This window comes from Urocitellus parryii, chromosome Y, assembly GCF_045843805.1.
Source record: "Urocitellus parryii isolate mUroPar1 chromosome Y, mUroPar1.hap1, whole genome shotgun sequence".
NCBI lineage: Eukaryota > Metazoa > Chordata > Mammalia > Rodentia > Sciuridae > Urocitellus > Urocitellus parryii.
This window is the reverse complement of record NC_135548.1, coordinates 25361776-25387013: the sequence shown is the minus strand read 5'-3', so window position 1 is coordinate 25387013 and position 25238 is coordinate 25361776. Positions and strand designations below refer to the sequence as shown.

General features: G+C 32.7%; 1 protein-coding gene across 1 annotated transcript in view; it reads left to right on the top strand.

Moving 5' to 3' along the window:
• LOC113190761 (tudor domain-containing protein 3) overlaps nt 1-25238 on the top strand; it is an 89238-nt gene that overhangs the window by 22428 nt on the left and 41572 nt on the right. The window contains 5 exon segments of the mRNA XM_077794154.1: nt 3613-3684; nt 5349-5495; nt 11416-11556; nt 12012-12168; nt 13477-13602. Of these exon segments, the coding sequence (XP_077650280.1) occupies nt 3613-3684; nt 5349-5495; nt 11416-11556; nt 12012-12168; nt 13477-13602 (643 nt within the window).

The window sequence follows — 25238 nt, the reverse complement described above, 5'->3', positions numbered from 1 at the left end:
CCTAAGTATGTGTGGATAGAGGTATGTATATATGTCTGGGAGTTGGGTGTGTTTGTCCAGCAGCTTTTCTCTACATGTTGTTGTGGTGGTTTGCTTGTATGGGTTTGGTATAGTCAGGATGGTTTCCTTGTCTGGGTTAAGCCTGCATGGGCTTTCATTTTGCAGAATTTTGTGTTGGTTCTTTACAGGGCTCTTGAGTGGGTATGTTTAATTCTTAGATGTGTTCATGTCTCTGGTCACATATATTTGGGGTACCAGCTGTATTGTGTTGGCCTAGAATGACAGTTGTTTGGCCAATTTGTCCATTTGGGGGACTTTGGAGCAGGTGTTGGAAAGATCTGATTCTTTGGGATTTGGTTTGCCCAAGTGATGGAAGCCTGGTGCACACAGAAGGTTATATTAATAGGAGCAGATTGGTGTTTTGGGAGGACCTTATTGATTTGACACATGAATGGTTGGATTGTGGTTTATGTTAGTGAGCTGAAGTTTGACCTTAGAGAAACCTTTGAATACATTCCTCCAAAGAGAGTGAGGCCCAATTCTCCCTCCAAAAGATTTTTAGCTGGTGGTAGGTTCAACAGACAGGTCACGGTTTATCATAACAGTCAGGGAATCATACAATGTAAGGCCACTAGTCACTATGGAGGAAAGGGGAAGGGATCTAAGGGAATCACAGGATGAAAGGCCATTTGTAAGAATAACTACTCTGATAGGCTTCAACTCTTTACAAGGTTTCTTATGAGAAATGGAAAGGATACCAGGGAATGCCCTGGCAGGAGGCAAAGGGAAGAAGAGGGAATGTCTTATTCTCTTTTTTGTCTTATAGCTGGGAAATACTCCCTTGGCTGTTTATACACCCTTACAATGTATCTTAGGTAGTTGGGATCAGTTTGATCCACAAACTCTAATAAAAGGAAAAATGGTCAGAAGTGCCCTGTATACAAGATTTTTGCATGTCATGTTCAATATAGCAGCTTTCTTTATACCTTAACTGCCTTCCTGATATCCATCTGGAATGTAGGCTTCAATGAGCAAGGGCCCAAACCGTTTTGAGACCAGAGAAAAAAGTGTCACTTTTAAATCTAAGTTACTGGGCTGGGGATGTGGCTCAAGCGGTAGCGTGCTCGCCTGGCATGCGTGCGGCCCGGGTTCCATCCTCAGCACCACATACAAACGAAGATGTTGTGTCCGCCGAGAACTAAGAAAAAATAAATATTTTTTTAAAAAAATCTAAGTTACTATGAGACATAAATAATTATGTTCATTTTTTTTCCCCTCTTGTATCCTACTATTCTGTTCTTTCAGTAACTCCCTCTCTAAATGCTAGAAAAAGGGAAAGACAGGAGGAGCTAAGTGTATCCTTCTCCTGGAAAGGCCAGACCTTTTGGGAATATTAAAAGGTGGACATTATGCTTTGAGGACAATGTAACAGGTGTTACCCCAAATTGCAGGAACTCAGCTTGCAGGAAGCGGACTTGACAGGCTTGGGAATGTCAGAGGATACGCTAGTTCCCATGAGATTTTAATTTCTCTCCAGACAGGTACATGGAAGGAAAATTTAAAAATCCCATATCTGGGCTGACTCTAATTTGATTTAAAAGTTCACTCTAGTCTTAAAATTAGTCCATGTCATTCCCCCTGCTCCCCAAACCTGTCTTTTTTGAGCTCATCGTTTTTCTGATGTACCTTTGGTCCTACATGCCTAAATTAATGTATCTTTTGTTCCAATTTAATTTTGTTTTGTCTAACTGAAGTCTTTTCAGGCCTCTGTTTTCTCTTACTGTCTTCATTTGGAGGCTAATTATTCAAGGGTTAACTTGCAAATACATTGGAAAAATAAAGAGATTTCCTTTAGAAAATCCTACGGAGGAAGATAAACAGTGGACATAATGGCACCCTAAATATTTGTGTAAAATGAAGAAAGGGAGCTTTAAGCAGTAAACTATATATAGGTGTGGTAACTATGGTGAGTTATAGAAAGATGAAGCAAAGAAAACAATAAAACCCCCTCAAAGCCTAGGTGTTTTGTACATTTGTATGGTCTAGGAGTTCTGTACCAGATGTATTGCAAAGTAATGTAGTTCTATAACATTTTAATGTCCTGAGTTATGGGGATTTTTTTCTTATTTCTTTTTTTTTATTATGGTAACATAAAATTGAACAGTTTACCCATTTTAAGTGTAGAATTCTCTGACTACCATTCTACTTTTGTCTCATCTTTAACCAGAACTCATCTGTTGTTTTCCTTTTTCTCTCTCTCTTTCAGTGATAATAGTCTTACACTACCTGTTATCTTATGTCTTAAAGTGATTTTTTTTTTTACACACATTGTCCAGATTGCTAGATGTTTATAAAGGGAGATTAAGTTTGGCTCTTGTACCTTCATCAGGCAAGGAAATAGAAATCCTATAAGATGTTTTAAATTATATAATGTCATTGAGAGATGGTATATTACTAGTAACTTATGTGAGTTTTTAAAGTTATATATATGTTGCAATGACTTAAAGCTGTTTGCATTATTGTTTTCTTAGATCTAAATTAAAATTGAGGAAATGTCCCCTAGATAATTTTATGAATTTGTTGTGTGTTTCTTTTTAAATCAGGTTACTATCTTAAATGTAGTTTGTAAAAAAAATTGGCTTTCATGTACAGTTTAAATATTTCTTTGTTTAGTAAACTCAATGTTGTGGTGATCATTATTCTTAGTATTCTATATAATTTACCGAAAACATATAGTATTGCTTAATTTAGGAACTCTAGAATATGTTTGAAAGTACACATGGCTTTTTTTTTTTTAACTTTGACACTCTTTTATAATGTATTTTTATCAGCAATTTCTTTAATGACATTTTAAAATACACAAAAAATGTTTACAGTTGAGATGTGTCAAAATAACGATTAGTGCTTCAGATACATAATAATGTCTCAAAAACAAACTGACTAGGAGTAATAGATAGGAAAGATTTCACAATCTGAGAAATTGCTTTGCTAGGAGAATATTTTTTTCCATTTTCATCATGCATTGTTACTTCTCTAATTCTATGAGAGTCTAGCAAAAAAGCAAACTGAAATTAGTAGTTTTGAAGCTAATTTTTACTAGAGTATAATCAATGATTATTTCTTCAAAGTGTAAATTGTTTTAAGACATTATTAAGAAAATCTCACATTAATTGAAAAAAACATTCATATTATAAACTATAGTGATCTGAACTCTTTAAATAATTCAAAATCACTTTTGTCAGTATGTTTGCTAATAAATTTTATCTAAAAGCTTCTCTTTGAAGATAATTTGAAATTAATATTTGTTGCCAGTTTATTATCTTTGGCTTTGCTATTTCTTGAAGAGAGCTTGTTTTCTCCCTAGGATAACGTTTTGATAAAATATTTCTGAAAATTTTACATGAATATGTATTTTGGTCAGGGGAAATAAAGAAAGAACCTTTGCCTAGTTACTGAAGTGAGAAATATAATATTTTATTCACTATGGTTTAAAATAATTTAGAGAAGGTTTTTTTCCTTTTTCTTATAAGAGTCTACTCAACGCAGTGGATCCTTGTACATTTTAAATATCTTTTATGTGCATTCTGTTTTATGACTTTTTCCCCCCCACAGAGCTTATCAAAACACAATAGAAACAATATTGGAACTGAAGGTGGACCACCACCTTTTGTGCCTTTTGGACAGGTAATGACTTTCATGTTGGCAAATGAATTTAAGTCAGGAAAAAGTGTTTTTTACTTATATGTAATGTGTGCTGAGTTTTTTTTTGTGTGTGTGTGTGTGAACTATTTATTCAGAGGTTATGGAATTATGTGCAAATACAAAGTTTGAAAATGTAAGGAATTTAGTAATTTGCTGTTAATCCAAAGATTGAAACAATTTAAGAGTCATAGCTGAAGAGCAGCTAAGAACTAATTAGGATAAGGAGAAACATTTTTTTGTTGTTGTTATTTTTCAATGGGATATTCAAAAGTAGAAAGACTAAAATATGCCATAATTTTTCAGAAGTCTGCTCTTCTTCCTCACTCTAAATACCCATTTCAGTTAGATTTAATTTTATTGCCAGTTGGCATTCACCCACAGCAGCCCTCATTCTTCTACACAACTGAAAATTTTTCTGTCTACTTTCTATTTTTCAGTCTCCTTTGCTACAAAATACTACCTTGAGGTAGCTCCTCTGCTAGCCAGTATCTTTTATCTTCCTCATTGTGCTTAGAATCAAATTGCATTCACATCAGTGTCCTCCAGCCTTTCCTGTTTTATCCCTGGCAAATCCAAGGGCAATCCCTGTGACAGCTAGCTCTTCTCATGAAATCACCAAAATTTAACTCTTGGTAAATCTGCCTTGGATTTGTTCTTTACAAGTGCTGGCTCAGAGTAAATATGAGCTGAGGACATAAAGTTAGAAAACAGAAAACTACATTTCTATAACATGGTTTTGTGTGTGTGTGTGTGTGTGTGTGTGTGTGTGTTTAATTTGCTATAAAAATGATCTAGTTTATCAGATGAGTAAGATCAGTTGACTGTCATCCTCTTCAAAAACCTCTTCATATAGTGTACTTAGAGTTATTCTTGCATTGTGACTGTTTTGAAAATATTTTAAAAATATGTTGATCTTATTCTGTGTTTTGGAACAATGGATAGTCAAGATAAAAGGAAGCATGAAGTCCTAATATATAGTCCATGTTTATGATATTCTCACAGTGTAATAAAAATCCCCAGAAAGAAAACAAAGTAGAAAGTTTCTAGTAACTTATATTTGAAGATGATAAATGACATATTTGTAAGAATTTACCTGTGAGGAATTTGGTGATAATATGTCTCTTTCATAAATTACAAATAATGAATGTTTGCAGCCTGATTGAGGCAGAGGGTATGGTTTTTTGTTTTTGATTTTAAAGTTCAGAAACTTGTTAAAATAACTATAACATAATTCTTATATAGATATTGTGGCATAATATGGAAATTGAGCTCTTACTTACAGAATCAAATTTAACTTTCCTTTTGATTACTATAGACCATGTGAAATCTCAAATTGTTTTAAGCGATTATCCAAAAGTGAAACTTAGATTCCTTGCTTCAATATATGCATCCCCTGATTCAGAGGACCACATTTGTGTGTATCTTTAATTTAATTTTCTGATTAAATTACTGAAAAGTTACTTTAATCAATTTACTACTGTTTTCTCAATTTTTTTTGTAGATTTGTGGGGTGGAATCTTATTTTTGTAGATTCTCAGCTATTGAAATGTATACAAACATTTCTTTTCAAGAGGTATTGCTTTCTAATGAAAACCTTTTAATCTCTTTTGAAATTACTGGATTTCTTTTTACTATTTTACCAGAAGTGTGTATCTCATGTCCAAGTGGATACCAGAGAGCTTGATAGATGAAAGACATTGAAAGTTACAATGCCTGTTAAACCTACAAATGATAATGATGAATTTGAAAAGCAAAGGACTGCCACTATTGCAGAAGTTGCAAAGAGTAAAGAAGTAAGAAATTAAATAGTCACAAATCTCTCTTATTTCTTATCATTATTTTCTATTTAGATCACTCATGATTGTTATTATCTTTTCACCTAAGATATTCAGCAAACCTATGACAATATTCTTGCATATTTCATAAGTAAAAAATGCTTTGTCACCTCATGGGGTCTTAAGCTTACACATATTATTCTTGTGTTCTTTTTCCAAATCTCCTTGGCAATTGTAATAAATTCTTCTTCCTAGCAAATTACCTTTCTTTTTTTCTTAATTTATGTATGACAGAAGAATGCATTACAAGTCTTATTACACATATAGAGCACAATTTTTCATATCTCTGGTTATATACAAAGTATATTCACGCCAATTTGTGTCTTCATACATGTACTTTGGATAATAATGTCCAGCACATTCCACCATCATTTGTAACCCCATGACCCCTCCCCCTCCAACCCCTCTGTCCTATTTAGAGTTCCTCTCATGTTCCCTCTCCCTATCCCACTATGAATCAACCTCCTTATCAGAGAAAACGTTTGGTATCTGGTTTTCTGGGATTGGCTAACTTCACTTAGCATTATCTTCTCTAACTCCAACCATTTACCTGCAAATGCCATGATTTTATTCTCTTTTATTGCTGAGTAATATTCCACTGTGTGTATATGCCACATTTTTTTGTTGTTGTTTTTATCCACTTATCTATTGAAGGGCATCTAGGTTGGTTCCACAGTTTAGTTATTGTAAATTGTGCTGCTATAAACATTAATGTGGCTGTGTCCCTGTAGTATGTTGTTTTTAAATCCTTTGGGTATAGACTGAGGAGTGGGATAGCTGGGTCAAATGGTGGTTCCATTCCCAATTTTCCAAGGAATCTCTATCCTGCTTTCCATATTGGCTGCACCAATTTGCAGTCTCACCATCAATGAATGTATCTTTTCCCACACATACTTGCCAACACTTATTGTTGTTTGTCTTCATAATAACTGCCATTCTGACTGGAGTGAGATGAAATCTTAGAGTGGTTTTGATTTACATTTCTCTAATTGCTAGTGATGATGAACAAGTTTTCGTCTATTTGCTGATTGACTGTATATCATCTTCTGAGAAGTGTCTCTTCAGGTCCTTGGCCCATTTATTGATTGGGTTACTTGTTTTTTTGGGTTATTTGTTTTATTTGTTTTTGAGTTCTTTATATACCCTAGAGATTAGTACTCTATCTGATGTGTGAGGAGTAAAGATTTGCTCCCAAGATGTAAGCTCTTTATTCACCTCACAGATTGTTTCTTTTGCTGAGAAGAAACTTTTTAGTTGGTGTCCATCCCATTTACAAAATGAAATTAAACCCCTATCTCTCACCATGCACAAAACTCAAAATGGATCAAGGACTTAGGAATAAAACCAGAGACCCTGTGTCTAATAGAAGAAAAAGTAGGCCCCAATCTCCATCATGTGGGATTAGGCCCCAACTTCCTTAATAAGACTCCTTTGGTGCAAGAATTAAAAGCAAATCATCTTTTTATTTTCCCTTTTGTTTTTCTTCTTAACAGTGTAACAACTGAACCCAACACTTTTTATGTAGCAGAGGGTTATTGTTTGGGTTAGTTACCATTTTCCCACATAATAGCAGCTTCTGAGGAATAGTAACTTCTGAGGATATGTCAATGGATGAGCATCAACATTTTTGTTATTTTCTTTCTTAATTTTATTCAATTTGAAGTAATTTTTATCTTTGGGTTATATGTGTTTTTACATACACACACACACACACACACACACACACACACACACATATATTCACACTCCATTTTACACTATTGTTAGCCAAAGGTTCTATTTTAATTATTTTGAATTTATTGCTTATTTGGAATAGGTATTTGATTAGTCTTTGATAAAAAATTTAAGTTCTTGAGTTAGTTGCTTAGACTTTTCTTACCAATGAGTTAGAATAGTTTCCTTTATTCCAGAACCATAATAAAAGCTTAGCTAACAATTGCTTTCATCTATTTAATTTCACATTTTAAGTAGAAGACTTGTTGAAATATAGTTGTTCTTCCTGCAGTGTCTTCCTAATCATCAGTCTAGAGTAGGAGCCAAAACATAAGCTCTGGAATCAGACATCTTGGAAGTATATATTGCTCATAATCTTAAATGGTGCTTTTTGTACCCCAACTTTCATCATCTGTGAAAATCAGGAACCGTAGGATTACCTACTTCATATGGTTACTGTGGGAGTTAAATTAACAATTTCTAAGACATTTAGAACAGTTGCTAGTACTTGGATGAGATCCTGACATTTTGTTGTTCAAAGCTCTAAATAAACATGGCTGTTGCTATTCTTTTTTATGCACTGTTTTCTGAAGTACCTTTTATTAAAAAAATTAACATTTCTTAAATTAATATTTCACTTAATTTATATGAAATATATTTATTTTTTCCAGAAGATATTAAAATTATGGAGTTTCACAAGAAGATACTAGAAACTAAATAGATGTTCCTTAATGATTATGAGTAACTTTTTTTATAGCTGGCTCTTTATTGGAGCATAGTTCACATATTTTTTTTTTTTGTTTGTTTGTTTACTTTTTTTTGAGAGAGAGAGAGAGAATTTTAATATTTATTTTTTATTTTTCTGCGGACACAACATCTTTGTATGTGGTGCTGAGGATTGAACCCGGGCCACACGCATGCTAGGCGAGCGCGCTACCGCTTGAGCCACATCCCCAGCCCAGTTCACGTTTTAATTGCTTCATTTTTTAGGCCTAATTGATAACATATTTTCTCCACAAATTCTTGGTAATTGATCATATTTTTTAAGAACTAAAACAGACTTCAGAACTTCTTAATTTACATATGAGAGAGTTAGTGGAGGCTTAAAACTAACCAATTAGCAAGTTGCCCAAGGTTACCCAGTAACAGTTCTAGGATTAATATATGCAAAACATAAAATTTGTATCATCAATAATATAAATATATCAAATATGTAAATTACATGCTGCAATTTTAAATATAGTAGAAGATTTGTAGGATGTAGGAGAATTAGCTGTGTTGTTGCTGAAGAAGAGTAATCCAGATATTGGAGGGGCCATTGCAAACACTATAAAGCAGGGACATGTGTTCAAGGAAAGCAAAGGAGATCATGGAAACAGTGAAGAGATGATAAGTAAAAGACAAGAGAAAAAAAGGAGGTCAGCTTATGTGGCATGCTACAAACCATTGTAAAAACATTAGCCTTCATTCAGAGAGAAATGGGAACTCTTTGAGGGGTTTGAGCACAATAATACCTTCTACTGACATACATTTTAAAAGATTAATTCTGGCTGCTGTGTTCAGACTAGGTTGTAGAAGAGGAGGATTAGAATTAAGTAAGTCACATATTGAAGTAACCCAAGGGGAAAAAATGATGGTTTAGATGAAGAACATGTAAATATTGTGGTACGTTTTAGACATGCATGTAGTAATGTTTAATAGACAGTGAGAAGACTATAGTTGAAAACAGCTTTGGAATAGATACATGCATTTCAGAGTTACTTTAGGCATGCAAATGATATTTAAAGTCATCAAACCAAATGAGATCACCAAAGGAATGAGTGTTTATAGAGAATAGAAGAGGGTAAGAGCTCAGTAGCATTTCAGTCTTAAGAGTTTGGATGGAAGAAGCTGAACCAGCCATGCTGTGATCAGTAATAGAAACAAGAGAATGCAGAAAATGTATCATGGAGAAGGGAGTGAGGAACCTGTCAAGGACAAGTGAAAAGACTTATGACTAGTGGTGGAGATTTATTCATCCCTTCTACATTCCTCTTGTTGTAATGAAAACATGTGTGGGTTCTTCAATGATTATTTCAATTTTTAAGTATAAAATGGAGCAAGACAACAGTAACAATGAGGGGAAAAGGTGTTGGAGGATTGAGAAGTGAGGAAAACATTTAAGACAGTGGTTTAAAATGTGAGAACAAATGGGTTAGGGAAATACAGTAAGATTGCTAGGTATCTTTGAGAGCCCCCTTGAACTTCACAGTTATGATGATTCCACATATACATCACTCACATATTGTGAACAGATGATGTGGTTCATAAAAGGCAATACCAGTTACATGGTAGGTAATTGTGACTGTTCTGGATACTTTTATGTGTTTTGATTAAGAACCATTTTAAAGCAGCAAAAAAATCTGATTCTGAAAGTGCTGTTTATCCTATTCCTTAATTCATAAAATGGAAATAAAATAATAAGGAAATGTGTCTAGAAATTGGGGCTATTTCATTGTCAAAAGAAAAAGCACTTTTGGAGTTACAGAACATAAATTCCAGAAGTGTATTTAATTTGGAAGAGGTCAGCCTCCAGACTTTTCAGGTAACTATGTTCTAGATATGATCCAAAATAGTAATTACTATCTGTTATTGAGTGTTTTCCCTGTGCCAGTTACAGAGATAATCACTTCCTATTGATGGTGTCATTTAATCCTCTCAAGGTAGTTTTTCTCATTGCTCTTTTAAGAATGGAAAACCTGAGGCTCAGTGGAAAGTGATTTGCCTGAGGACAGGAGATAATAGGTGACTGAGCAAAGATTAGCATAAGCCTTGTCTAGCTAGTCCAAAGCCTGTGTACTTAACTGTATTAAATCGTCTCCTATCTCTAACCTTTGTATCCCATTAATATAACCCTGTATTATTCTTTGCATTCAAACAAGTAATGGCTATCAAGATATTTCAATTTTTTTTGAAATGCTGTCTCTCCATGTTGCCCAGGCTGGTCTTAAAAAAAACTCATGGGTTTAAGTAATTATTTTGCCTCAGTTTCCCAAGTAGCTAGGATCATAGGTGTGTGCTACCATACCTGCCTTCAGTTTTGTTGGAATTTCACAACCCCAAAATTGAAGAAATCAGTTGATGTTTTTGGTCTTTGAATATATAATTTTAATTTTGATTTGAATTCAACTTAAATATTGTGGGGTAGCAACTACTCAATGGAGATATTTATTAATCTTTTAATGTTCATTTAACATGATATTTTTGTTTTTCTGGTTCTACTTTTTTATGATTCAAGGTAATTTCCTAGTGTTGTATACACTTATATCTGAAATATTTTATTATTATAATCATTTTAAGTTTAAAATGATCATTAAATTGATCATTATCTCTAATAAAATGTCTAATAAGTTTTAACTTATTCAATTTATGCTAAAGCTGTTGGAGCTTTAAAATATTATGTAACCATATATTTAATTTGCTGTTATATAAGTAGCAGTGTGAATGCTATACATGAATTTGTATCTTTCCAAAACAAAGTTCTTCATGGTTATTTCTTCATAAGTTTTGAAAAGAAAAAATTGGATTAAAGTAAAGTTTCAAATTTAATTATAAGTTTTTCAAGTAAGTGAGACAAAATAAGGAATATAGATCTAAAAGTTTTTTAAATGTAGTTGGTAAGAAATAACATAGGATAATGTAGATAATAAATTAGTAGTTTTAATACAGTGTTTAAATTTATTTTTGTTTACTTTCTGCCACTATAGAATCATATTCCTAGACCATGGACATAGGTTTAGAATCTTGCTAAGTATAACCTGGCCTTGTAGGTGGATTTAGAAACCAGTTCCAGTTTTATCAGTCATGAATTTTATCCTAGAATCATTTGACATCTAATCTTTATAATACTTATTTTATTTTCTTTTATATTGTTGTATAGTTAAGTTTATTTCCTTGGAGAGACTGAAAGGCAACCTGACTTGTGAGAGGAAAAGATGGCTAATACTTGTCTGTGACTTGTGCTGTTTAAAAAGAACAAGCTGTTTCACTTTTCCATGTAAAAAACATAATTAAGAAACTTTTAATTACTTAATTTCACCAGATTTTTTTAGTAGTGACTTGGTTTTTAAGGCTATTTTTAAATGCTGTTTACTTACACCTCTTTTATGTTTCTCTTGTCCTAAAGACCAAGACATTTGGAGGAGGTGGTGGTAGTGCCAGAAGTAATCTCAATATGAGTGCTGTTGGTAACCGAAACAGGGAAGTTTTACAAAAAGAAAAGTCAGCCAAATCAGAGGGGAAACATGAGGGTGTCTACAGAGAACTGGTAAGACTAAAGAATCAACCACAAAATTAATATTTTTTAAAAAATACCCTTGATCTGTCTTTGAGTTTTTAGAAAGGTGCTATATAAATTATATTTCTTTTTTTTTTGATGGAGAACTATCAAAAATTTTTCATTTTTTTTACCATAAAAATATTCACTGAGTAGTTTTCTCTTCATTATATTATTTTCAAACATCTTATTTTAATATAAAATTTTTTTTCTTAGTTTTGCATTTGCAATGGAACTTGCTAAGTTAGAGTACTCAAGGCATAATACATTTTATACAGATTCTTCTTGACTTTTAGTATGAATAAATAGCAAGTGAATGTTACATTAGTGTATTATTTTCCATAAATATGAGATGTAATTTTGAGTTAAACAACAGTGAATAATTAAAAATATATACCTCACTTTATTTACTGACTGTCAGCACAGCTTTCTCTTACTCCTTATAGGTTGATGAAAAGGCACTGAAGCACATAACAGAAATGGGCTTCAGTAAGGAAGCATCGAGGCAAGCTCTTATGGATAATGGCAACAACTTAGAGGCAGCATTGAATGTACTTCTTAACGGCAATAAACAGAAACCTGTTACGGGTCCACCTCTAAGAGGTATAACTTAACAGGCAATGTGCCAGATATTATTGCTGGCTTTTAGAGTAATATATTTTATCAAAAGAGGCTGAGTTTTATCACTGTGAGTACTGTAACTTTATGTAGCATGGTGAATGGAAGGATTGTGAGCTTGGAACCATAGATATGTTTGCAGATTATTTTGAGTCTCTCTGTCCTTATATAAAGTATGTCTAATGGTACCTTATTTAATAGGGTTAGTATGAGCAGCAGAGAAAATATGACATTGAGTGACTAGTTCTATTAATTTTTTCTAGAACTGTGCCACTTATATAAATAACAACATTTTGTACACTGTTTAAAATTAAGAAGAATATAAATTTTATTTGGTGGTGTTTTTTAATTATTGCATGGTCAAAGGTATTAGGTAATTTTTCAAGTCTCATTCCTTTATTTTAAAAACAAGGAATTTTACTCAGGTATAAAGAAGAATGAAATTGTCATTTGCTGGTAGATGGATGGAACTAGAGAACATTATGCTAAATAAAATAAGCCATTCTCAGAAAGCCAAGGGTTGAATGTTTTATATGTGGAAGCCAGAGAGAAAAATAATTTTTAAAAGTGGGGAAGTTGGGGTATCTTAGGAAAATAGGAAACCGTAGAGTAGAGGAAGGAAGGGAATCTGGAATTAATAGGGAATTAAATCTACCAAATTTTACTGTGTGCATGTCCAAATTTACCAAAGTTAATCCCATATATTTATAATTATATAATATAGGTAACTATACAAAAATTAAAATATTAATAACAGAAGAGAGATTAGTATAGCAGAGCAAGAGGGAAAGAGAAGGTACTGGGAAATGAGATTGATCAAATTATATGCATGTTTGAATATAATGATGAATTCTATTATAATTTTTTCTTTTAAATATAATATATATAAGCAAATTTAAATTTCTGGATAACTCATTTAGGGGATTAACCCATTAAGTTAAAAGTTCTCAATTCTGTTAACATAATAATTATTTAAAAGTTGCCATAAGTGTTGTATTGTTGTGAGTAATTTTTATAGATGTTTTGTATCTGGGACAATGGTACAAAATTGGTTGAATGTACTATATAATATAATCATTTAAAAGTTTTCTTATTATTAAAAGAATATACGGAAAAATAATGAAAAGAAATATATGTAACATCCTGCTTGAAATGATTGCTGATTGTATTTTAATGCTTTTTTCTCCTTCCATTTTTCCATATAGAATATATATAAATACACATACATACACACACACATACACACGTATATATATATATATATGTATGTATGTCTTACTTTTAAATCTTAAGGTAGAGGAAAAGGAAGGGGTCGAATAAGATCTGAAGATGAAGAAGACCTAGGAAATGCAAGGCCATCAGCACCAAGCACATTATTTGATTTCCTGGAATCTAAAATGGGGACTTTGAATGTGGAAGGTAGGCTAACTTAAAGTAGATTCCTTTTTTAAAAATAGATTTCTTTTTAAAGATAATACTTTATTTAGAATTATACAAAAATATTTAATAAAGCAGCTGATGATATAATATGAACATCTATTCTGAGTGTTTAGAAATTTATTTAGTGCATTTCCTGGTTGACAAAAGCACAGAAGAAAATTTTGTTACATTGTGAAAAAAATACATAGCACCTTATTTGGCCCTCTAATTGTATGATAAATAATTGTACCAACAACTTCTCTCAACTTTACTCCTATTAGATAGCAGATTTAGCCGTGTAGACAAATTGTTATTTTGGAAAACTATTATTACATATTCTTATGTATTTTATTTTGATTGGGAGATTAGTCTGTCTTCTTTTTCTGCATGTTACATGTTGTATAAAATGTTGAGACTGAGAGAATATGCTTTCACAATGTAATGAATTCTAATTATGATATAGTTCAGTGAGTAACATAAATACTCAAGAAAGTAAGTATGTTAAATGTGTATCATTTTTCCTAAAAGTGGAATATAATAAACATTTTCCAAAGAGTAAGTTTTAAAAATATGATTCCAAAATAATAGGGAAATATCCTTTTAAATGTAGTTTTTCTTTTTGAGTTATATTTTAAATCCAACCAAATAAACTTTCAGGTAATGTGGATTGATTGTTTGTTTGTTGTTTTTGTTTTACAGATTTGGAGTATTCAGGTTTCATGAAACTGGAAGCTGTTTTGCTAGATTATATAGAAAAATCCACATTGTTTGAAAAGCAAATGTTTAGTATAGAGGAAAACTATAAGCAGTAACATGGAAAAAAAGTATTTTCTTGGTTTTAAAGCATGAAATAGTTTCTGTTGCTATATAATGAATTACCCCAAAGTCAGCTTTTTAAAAAAATGCAAATTTATTATCATAGTTTATGTGTGTCAAGGTTATGATCTAGCATTAAGCCCAAGGTCCTCTTACAGGCTCACTAATTGTTAGCAGAATTCAAAAACTGAATTCTCTTTTGGCTTTCAGAAGACAGCTTTCAGCTCCTACAAGCTGTCCCTCAAGTTGTTGCCACATGGATCATAAGACAGGCAATAGTCATGGTATTTAGCCAGCAGGAGAATCTCTGCTGCTTTTTCACATCTCTCTCACTTCTGACTGTGACTTCTTGATATTCTTGTCCCAACCTCTTTTTATACAATTCTATTCAGATCTTCTTTCCTTTCATCTTCCTGTCCCCCTACACTTCCTTTTGACTGTTACAGTATCTACTAAATCGTAGTGAGTTCAAGATTGATAGTTGTAACTCATCTATGACTTATAATAGTTGTTTTGACTGGCTGGGTTACAAACATGTCAAACCACATTGATTCTTATATTTAAAACAACTTCCACTAAGCCCTTATATTTTTTCATTTTCATTTTCTTTTTTTTTTCATTTACACTAAGGATTACATTCTTTTAAATAAATATCTCTTTGTGCCTTTAGTTTGTGAGTTGTCATCTCGCAAACTAGACAGTAAGTTTTCTGGCATATTTATAACCTATATTAATCTTTAGTCTTTTATTTCAAAAGTTTATTTTACAAAATAAGATCTAGTAGTTTTTTGTTTTTATTTTTAATACTCTATAATCAAGCACTATTGAATACTGCTTGGTTTGCTATTTCATTATTTTTAAATATTTGTCTGACCTGGAACTAATTCTGTCAGTAGCCACTTTTCTGCCACTTTTATTTTTTAAGATGACATCACATGGAAAAGATTCATGACAACTCACAGAAGTACAAACAGCTGTGCAATAAATTTATAAGTATATAGATGGAAGATGGTTATACTTGTAGATGATTTTTTTGAGAGAGAGAGAGAGAGAGAGAGAGAGAATTTTTTTAATATTTATTTTTTAGTTTTTGGAGGAAATAATATCTTTGTCTTGTATGTGGTGCTGAGGATCGAACCCGGGCTGCATGCATGCCAGGCGAGAGCGCTACCGCTTGAGCCAGATCCCCAGCCCCTATAGATGATTTTTTTATTCTATTGGTCTTGTCTTCATGGTGACGATAAAGGTGACAAGATTGATGGGAAACCTTTGCAGGTGATCACCCTTAAAGTATCTTTGCCAAGTTTTATTCTATTACTCTTTTTTTTTTTTTTTTTTTTTTTTTTTGCTAACCTACTCATACTACTAATTCACCACATTCTTAGATAAACTTTGGTTATAGTAAAAAAAAAATAGTTGACACAAGGTATCAATTGAATTTTCAATACATTTTAAGATCTCATGGAATTGAAGCCTGAAATATACTGCTAGTTTTATAAAAATTGAATCTCCACTTTTTTTTTTTCTCAGAATTTGGTCATTGTTCCATAAATCTTATATTCTAAAATTAACTCTTCATTGATAGTATGAAATGTTGGAGATTTTCGAAGGAAAATTTAGGAAGTTTTTCAGGGCAATTGTCATAATTTTAAATGGTTAAATGCCTTATAAACAGATAATGAAGAGAATTATGACCTTGTAATTGATATATGTTCATATCATCAACATCATTTGTGTCTGTTATAGAAAGTGACTTTATAAAGAAGTAGTTGTGATTCAGTGATACATATATGTGAGGATTCAAAATTATTTTTCTAATAAAATTGAAAATTGAACTTTTCTTCTTTGTGTCATATCAGTCCAAACTTTCAGATGATTGTTTAATTTGGGATCCCTAAAAGACACAATTTAGCTTAGTAAGTTTTTACCTAGATGATTGTGTCATATAGGTTGAACATATTTAATTCAAAAGTATAAAATCTGAAATGCTGAAAAATCTGAATCTTTTGAGTGCCAACATAATGCCATAGTGGAAAATTCTGTATCTGACCTCATGTGACAGGTCACAGTTAAAATGTAGGTGTGATAAAAGTATTGTATAAAATCACTACCATGTAATCCCAGTTCTTTCAGAAGCTGAAGCAGGAAGCTTCCAATTTCAAGGCCAGCCTTGACAACTCAAGAAAGACCTTGCCTCAAAATAAAAAGGGTTGAAGATGTGGCTCAGTGATTAAATGCCCTGGGTTCAATTTTCAGTATTTCAATACATGAATAAATAACTGTAACCTGAATATATAAGGTGTATATGAAACGTAAGATTTTTTAAATTGAGTAAGGTTTTGAGTAGCATGATAAAATATCACACCATACCTTTACATCCTGTGTAGGAAACACATTATTCCCTTGTCCAATGTGTGCATGGTACCTGTGCTAGTCCCTTAGAAGCCATCTCAGTCATCAGATCTGCTGTTGCAGGATCACAGGGCCTTTGTTCAAGTACCACTTATTTTACTTAATAATGGCCCCAAAGTACAAGAGTAGTGACACTGGCGATTTTAATATAGCTTATCGCCAAAAGTGTTTTATTATTATTAGTGACTACTGTTAATCTCTTACTGTGACTAATTTATAAATTTAACTTGTATAGGAAAGAACATGGTGTAAAAATAGTATTTTCTATGGTTTCAGGCATCCACTGAGGATATTGAAACATATCCCCTGTGGATCAGGAGGACTACTGTAGTAGAAAAGAGCACTTCTGAGTTATTTCTTTTCCTTCTGTGGTTTCAAACTTGCCATCTGGTTTGTTTTTTTGTAATTGAAGTCTGAAAGAAATAACCAACACTTTCCATTGTCCTGACATTTTCATAATTTTTATACCAGGTTTTCTAAAGCATTAACTACCTTAGTTAGGTGATTTCAGTTCCAAGACAGTAGACTAACAGGATGCCAGCTTCCTGTTAGGACATGCCACTAAGTTTGATTGACATTATATTAAGTGATGGTAGTATTGAGAATAATCCCTGAAAATTGACCTCGTCTAAAATTGTCTTTAAAAAAAAAAACATACGAATGAAAAGACTGTGTCTGCTACTGGTATTTTGTTTTAAAATTTATCATAGTGTATTTCAACTTTTTAAATACATTTAAAAATGTATTTAATAATTTAAGTACCATACTTAATTGCCTAGGAATTTGTGATTTATAAGATACTGATTTTAGGAATCTTAATTATTCTGAATGTATTGTAAATTGTAAATGTTGATATTTTCTTAGACTAGTAATGTATCTAGCACTAATCTATAAATATCTTTAGCATTTACTAGGGGCTACTCCAAAGGATTTAGTTTTACAAAATTAGTCTCTATCAGGTGTCGTGTAAAGAGGCTATATAGTTTTTTTTTTTTTTTTTTTTTTTTGCAGTACTTGGGTTTGAACTAAATCTTTGAGTTACATCTCCACATCTCCAGCCCCACCCCACCCCCTTTTTTTTTTTTTTTTTTGGAGACAGGATCTTGCTAAACTGCACAGGCTGGCTTTGAATGTAACAATCCTCCTGTCTCAGCCTCCCAAGTTGTTGGAATTACAGGTGTGCACCACCCTACCTAGCTTACGTAGATTATTTGTGTTCCTTTCAGCTCACAGTCTTATTAGCGTACTATTAGAGACACTCTTAAATTCAAAATGGTCCAGATATACTTTGTTTTGAAGTTTTGAAATTTTCTGGGTAGATGCCATAGCTGATATAATTGAACACTAGTGACCTGAAGAAGCTTACTATTATAGAGATTGCATATTAAATCCAAATTTTAAATTGTTTTATTTTATGGCACGTGATATGTAATTAATTTTCTTTGGTATTTAGTTCAGTGAATGATGGCATATTGCTTGTCTCAGAATATTAGAGTACATGAGCCTATTTTTCATTTTGCCATTCTTCTATTTTCCTCAATTTATTGTTCATTCCTTTAAACATTTACTAAACATAAATTAAAATAATAGTTACAATTTATTGAGCATCTACTCTGGCAGGAACTATGGTGGATGCTTTGCATATTATTAATTCATTTAATCATATGAAATGCAAAATATATATTGTTATTTCCATTTGATAAGCAAGCAGGCTTGAAGAAAGAAAATGTAATAAGAGCTCAAGACCTGGGATTTGGATTCTGTCTTGTCCTTTTCCCAATTCAAAACTCTTTCTACCATGATGCATATCTTTTAAGATGTTCAAGCTGTGTATAGCACACCACTGATTGTAGACTTAAAAATATAGTATGGTTAGAGGATAAGCTGGAGAATACCATTAGATGAAATGCAGTATAAATATTGAGATGTTTGTTTTGAAAGACTAGTAAAGAATAACATTTAATATAGCATGACAGGACTGTGATTATAGCTCAGTGGTAGAGCACTTGCCTCGCACATGTGAGGCACTAGATTCAATCCTCAGCACCACATAAAAATAAATAAATAAAATAAAGGTATTATGTCCATCTACCAAAAACTAAAAATATTTAAAAATATGTGTATAGCAAGACAGTTTGATTGTATGGGTTTGGGGAGATGGGTTATTGCTCTTGTTGCCTCCCCCACAATATTTTTTTAAAAGATTTTATTCTATTTTTATAATACATCGATTATAATAATGTTTTCTAAAACATCATAATAATAAACTAAACACATATTTTACATGTATTTGTTAAAAATGAGAAATAGTTCATGGTTTCTATGAAATGGAAAACATTATCATAATAATAAACTAAACACTTATTTTACATGTATTTGTTAAAAATGAGAAATAGTCCATAGCATTTCTATGCTTTCTAATCTCAGAATCATATAGAATATATTTATAGAGGAAATGATTTTTATAGAGAAACTATATAAATTTTGAACAGATAAAACAAATTTTTAGAGCCAGAGCATTCTGTGTAATAATAGTATATGTATTAACTAAAGATATTTTATATGTAAAAGTCCTGATTTGTGTAACTGAAAAAAATTAGTTGGGAATTTTTGGAAAAAAGTATAAACTGGTTTAAATATAGACATTACAATATTAGTGTTCTGTTTCTGCTTTAATTTAAATTTATATACTAATCAGTTCATATCATCTTTTAGTAATAAATATCTAATGATTTGTTTTTGTTTGATTCTTAGAGGATTTTAGTTATTCTCCTTAGAACAGCTTAGAAGTCAGTAGATAAGCAGGTATAGGGGTACTATGACTTCTTAATAAATAGTATTCTGGCCCATAAATGAACATTCCTTTGGTATTTCATTTTAATAATCTCCTTTATTTTCATTTTTTTGCCTCTTGAAAATGACTTAAAATTTTCACTAGCATAGTTTGGCTTCCTAATTGTAAGAGATTTTTGTCTAGCTATAGTTTAGTGTGATATTTACAAGAACATGTATGTACAGAATAATACTGAATTTAAGTCATCATACTCATCACCATAGAAAATATTAATCAACTTGGAGGAAAAGATCTCAAAAGTTACATTTAGTTTTTTGTATGTGGCTGATGCTTATTATGGCAGTTTCGGTTGTTCTAATACTTCATCCCTTCAGTTTTTACAAATGTGATAATAAATGATGATGCTTTATGTTTACTTATAATTTTAATGCCCTATTTATCAACAGGGAACCTTGCCTCACTTGCCTAAATCCACCATTGTACCATTGAACAGTTGGTATGAAGGAGAGAAGGCATTAATGATAGTAGCATGGGGATGATAATAAATTAACAGTGTTACATTTAATTTAATAATCTTTATGTTATTTTATACCCAAGATATGCTAGAAAGTTGAAAATATCCAATTTCAGAAGAGTTATATAAGAACGAAATGTGATTGATGTGCTGAAGTATAGTATTAGATAGAAGGAAGAAAATAAGGATTTTAGAGCAACAAGAATTAAAATGGGCTCCACAAAGCCATGTCCTCATCTCCTGCATTAAATCTCCTCTCTAGGGGAAAAAAAAATCATTAGGGGTTGCACACATACTGTTTTTCTCTTGAAGTTGTTAAGAAAACACAGGGAATAAAAAAAAATTCCCACAGTATGACAGTAATTATAAAAATCTTTATTTTGCAAAATTGCTTTTTTCTTCATAAAAGCCATGTTTATTCACTCTAGAAAATACTGAAGAGTACTCATTTATCCCTTCCACAATATTATTTGGGGACTTACCAGGAGCCAGTTACTGTGTTGGAAAAGAGATACTGATAAACAAAATAGGTCAGAGATTTTTAAAATGTAGCAAAACAAAGGCTAGAATAGTTCTGGATTGTATGTTGCCCTGCTGGTACTATAGTAGCACAGAAGAAGGGTTTCTGACTCAGTGGTAGGGGTTGGAGAATATGGTTCTGTTAGAAAAGGTAATATCTATCCTGAGACCTGAGGAGAGACTGGAGAGAAGAGGCTTGGGACATGTCCAGGTGCTGTGCGGGCATGGACATGTGTATGTATGCTTGCGCACAGTGTGCACAACTAATAAATTGAAAATACTCAGAATAAGACTCATCACTTGCACCAGAAAACAAAACTCTGTTGTAGGGTAACTGTTGTTAACCGATGGAGAAAGGCAAAACTGTGGCTAGAAAAACCCTTTCTTTGAAAAGGACATTACAAATATTAAATTTTTTCTAATTGTAATAGCATGTTTATGGTATGAAATTTAATATGTTTACAGAAAAGGAAAAGGAGAAGAGTCACCTAAGTTACCCAACCAGATATAGTCCTAGAGCTTTGTCTAACTAGTGCTTCTTTTATCCCTGGCAAAAATAATATTTTTATGGTAATCCTAACCTGAGTTCCAGAATAGTGAAGATAACTCATAGTTATTGATGATTTAATGTTAGTTAGAATAATGGTGCTTTTGCTTGAAGATAGGTATGTGAGAGGGAGGTTAATAGCTGGGCTTGGAACCTGAATGGATGGTCAGTCCCTGCTCTACCTTGTGCTAGTGGTCTTATGGGGCAGACCGCTCAGAAAACATACCAAGTCCATTTTGTCCTAATGGGAGAGTCTTTATTTAGCCTGCCAGCTGGTGACTGCTCCCCACAGGACCCATAACTCATAACTGTCTTTGCAAGGAACAGCCTTGAGCCTGAGCATTTCAGGGTCTTTAAAGGCAAAAACCACATCCAGGTTGACATAGCTGCAAACAAGCAGGGGTACAGAAACTGAATTGAGCAGTTAGCAAAACAGTGCAGTGGGTACATTGGTATTTCCCACAGGACTTTCCAGGTTGACATAGCATCAAGCAAGCAGAAGGGAAGTGTCACCTAAGTTACCCAACCAGATATAGTCCTAGAGGACTAGTTGTACTAGTTGAGTACAAGTTAGAGAATGGTTACAAACGCCTAGACAATCAATCTCTGACAGAGTCATTGCCCAAGAAAAATGGGAACCAAAGAGAGAACAATTTACATTATATAAGAATTGCCATTTTGTGTTGCCAAACATGCTATACTAAGCAACTATTGATAGGTACAGAGGCAGAGTGTTCCCATGGGAGAAGCATTTTTTATATTACATGGAGTCTCAGGGTAAAATGGAGCCTGTATGGTCATTGCCCATATAGCCTGGCCCATAACAGTTTGTGACCTTGGGCAAAGCCTCCTCAATGTCCTTATCTGTAAAATGGGGGTATTATTGTGTCCTAAAGTAAGCTCGTCCTTCCTTCCTTCCTTCCTTCTTTCCTTCCTTCCTTCCTTCCTTCCTTCCTTCCTTCCTTCCTTCCTTCCTTCCTTCCTCCCTCCCTCCCTCCCTCCCTTTTTTTTTTTTTGTATTATGGGAACGCACCTTGGATTTACATGCATTTTGAGCATGGTGGGAGGGGGCATCTTTGCACTTGTTTTGTTGCTGAATGTTGCACTATGTCTTAGAGTTCTCATGATTTGTTTATTTATAGTTGGAATTATCTGCTTTATGACCCCTAGTTTTTAAATTTACTTTTCTCTCTCATGGTGGTTTTAAATACTAAAAAACTTAATTTTTTTGAACATAAAGTATAAGAAATATGTTTATTTTAAACTTAGTCTTCTGTTTAATGTGTGCCATAGTTATGAAAGAATTTGAGAACAAAAAACAACAGTATATCTTTGATTAATTGATCAAAGAAAATTGTCATGTGAGATTAAAAAAAAAACTAGTATTAGTTTATGTGTGATCATTGTTTCTTGGATTTGGTATTTTTATTTGAGTAAGTGGATATCAATTTGTGGATATTAGAATGCATAGTATTTTCCCTTTGAAATTAATTATTAATGATGATTATATTTCATTTAGAATTCATGAAGCAGGTTACTAGCCCAGGACCTTTGTATGTATTATTCCCTCCTCTTGGGCTACTTAAGTTTACCTGCTTTCATAGCATTCTCATTTTTTTAAAAAAATTTTCTTTTAGTTGTCAACAGACTTTATCTATCTATTTATTTATTTCCTGTGTGCTGAGGATCAAACCCAGGGCCTCACATATGCCAGACAAGCACTCTACCACTGAGCCACAACTCAAGCCCTTTCTTCTCATTATTTAGGGCTCAAGTGGAAACATCACTGCTTCAGAGAGATTTTTTTTCTACTACATTGGTGTAACCTGTCAATTTTATCTTAGTAGCCTGTTTAGTTCCTTCATATATTTTGCCAGTTTTAAGCTATGATGTTCTGTTTATATATTTGCTGTCTGCCTGTTCCCAATATAACTGAAGTACCACAGAATAGGGGGTATAGTTCCTTAGCCTATTGCTTCATAAATAGTGATTTAGGAGAGTGTTGACCCATCTTTCAGTGTCCACTAACTAAAAGGAGTAACTGAGAGAAGGAAAGAGAGAAATAATATCTTTCTTATTGTACAGGGCCACACAGCTGCTCAGAGGGAGCACTAGGATTGAATTCTAGTGGTCATTTTACTTCCAAAGACCTCATGGACCCTTCGAAAAGTAATTTTACATATTTTTTCAAATTGAGTCTTCTCCATAATCCTGTGGTGTAGGTATCATTATCCACACATTATAGATGAGGAAACTAGAGTTTCTGTGCTGTTGTCAAAGACTCATTACTAGGAAGTAGGAGGACAGTTTATTTGGTTTTAAGCTCAGTGTTCTCTACAGTAAGTCAGAGATGGTTTTTTATAAGCTTACTTTTCTTTTACATAGTACCAGGCTTTCCCTGCAATCATTTGAACTCTGTCTAAATGTACCCCAATGTGCTTTAATGCAGACCTCTCCTACAGAAGGCAGAAGACTACATTTTCTGTTTGATGTTGCACTCTTAGCTAAGCAGAAGTGATAGGGTTAAACACATAGTAATTGTGAACATAAAGGCTTTTTCTATTCTCAGTGTTTTTAGTAACTCTTTTATCAAATATTTACTGAGTGCCATGTGTTTGTCTGACTTGTGGCAAGTAAACACTGAAGCAAACAATACTGAATATACCTTCAGCTTGGCTGTCATGTAACAGTGTTTAAAAAATGTACTACTAACAGAAATCAATGAGATACCTCTATGCATTCACTTGGAAAGATGCTGGGTTAGTAAGCCTCTCTATGACAAATACTTGAGAAGAACAACTTAGAGGAGAAAAGATTTAATTTGGCTCATAGTTACAGAGATTTCAGTGCATTGTTGGCTGACTCCATTGCTTTGGGCTTGAAGCAAGATAGAATTTTATGGTGGAAGAGCATGATGAGGAAAAGTGTTCTCTTCATGGAGCCAGGAAACAGAAAGAGAGAAAGGGAGAGGCAGTTTGAGATAATAAGGCATTAAGGGCAAGACATATTCCCCAAGGGCATCTCCCAGTGACCTACTTCCTCCAAGTATGTCCCACATGCCTACAGTTTACACCACCTTCTGTTGTTCATTCAGCTATCAGTGGATTGATATCAATCCACTGAAGAGGTCTGAGCCCTTAAGATTCTATCCCCAAATGTCTCACCTCTGAATCCTGCTGTACTAGAAACCAATCCTTTAATGTGTGAGCTTTTGGGAGACATTCCACATCTGAACCATAACAGACACCCATGTTGTTATGGTTGATTTAAAAAGTACATTGCAGCCTGTAAGATATAACATATTTACTTTTTTTGTTTTTTAAAAAACTAAATATGCAGGATATATCTGTATGAATTGCATTTAAGAAAATAACCTCTGATACCATTAATAATGGCTATATCTACAAGTGGGATTAGAAAGACATATTTCTTATGATAGGACTACAAGTAATTTTTAAATTTCTAAAAATTTCTTAGCATTTTTTATGCAGAAAAATTTTTAAAGGTTGTATATATATACATATATATGTATATATATATATTTAATCTGGAGAATGTTTCTAATATATTTAAGTGAATAACAATATTTGATTTTCTTTTTTGTTTGTCTCACCTCTGTCTTTTTTTTCCCCCCAACTCTTCTTGATTTTCTGATGTATCTAAATTTTCTCTATACTATGACTTTTATAACATGGCAATGAAGGGGTTTTATTAAAGCATTCTTCCTGCTCTGCTTTCAACAAGAAAAAATAAACAAAAACTAAAGCAAGTTTAGGATTCTAAGTAAAGGAGGGAATTGTGGTAGTGAAAATTTGTAAATAAGGAATTATCTTATAATCTAAATACCATTTTTTTATGGTTGCCATTAAGTTTATTTGCTTAATTATGGTGCTAATGATAATAATTACCATAAAAACAATAGTTCATATTTATTGAAACTTACTTTTATTGAAGCCAGATACAATTCTAAGAACTTTGTATGGAGAATATATATATATACACACACATGCATACACACACAAACACACACGGTT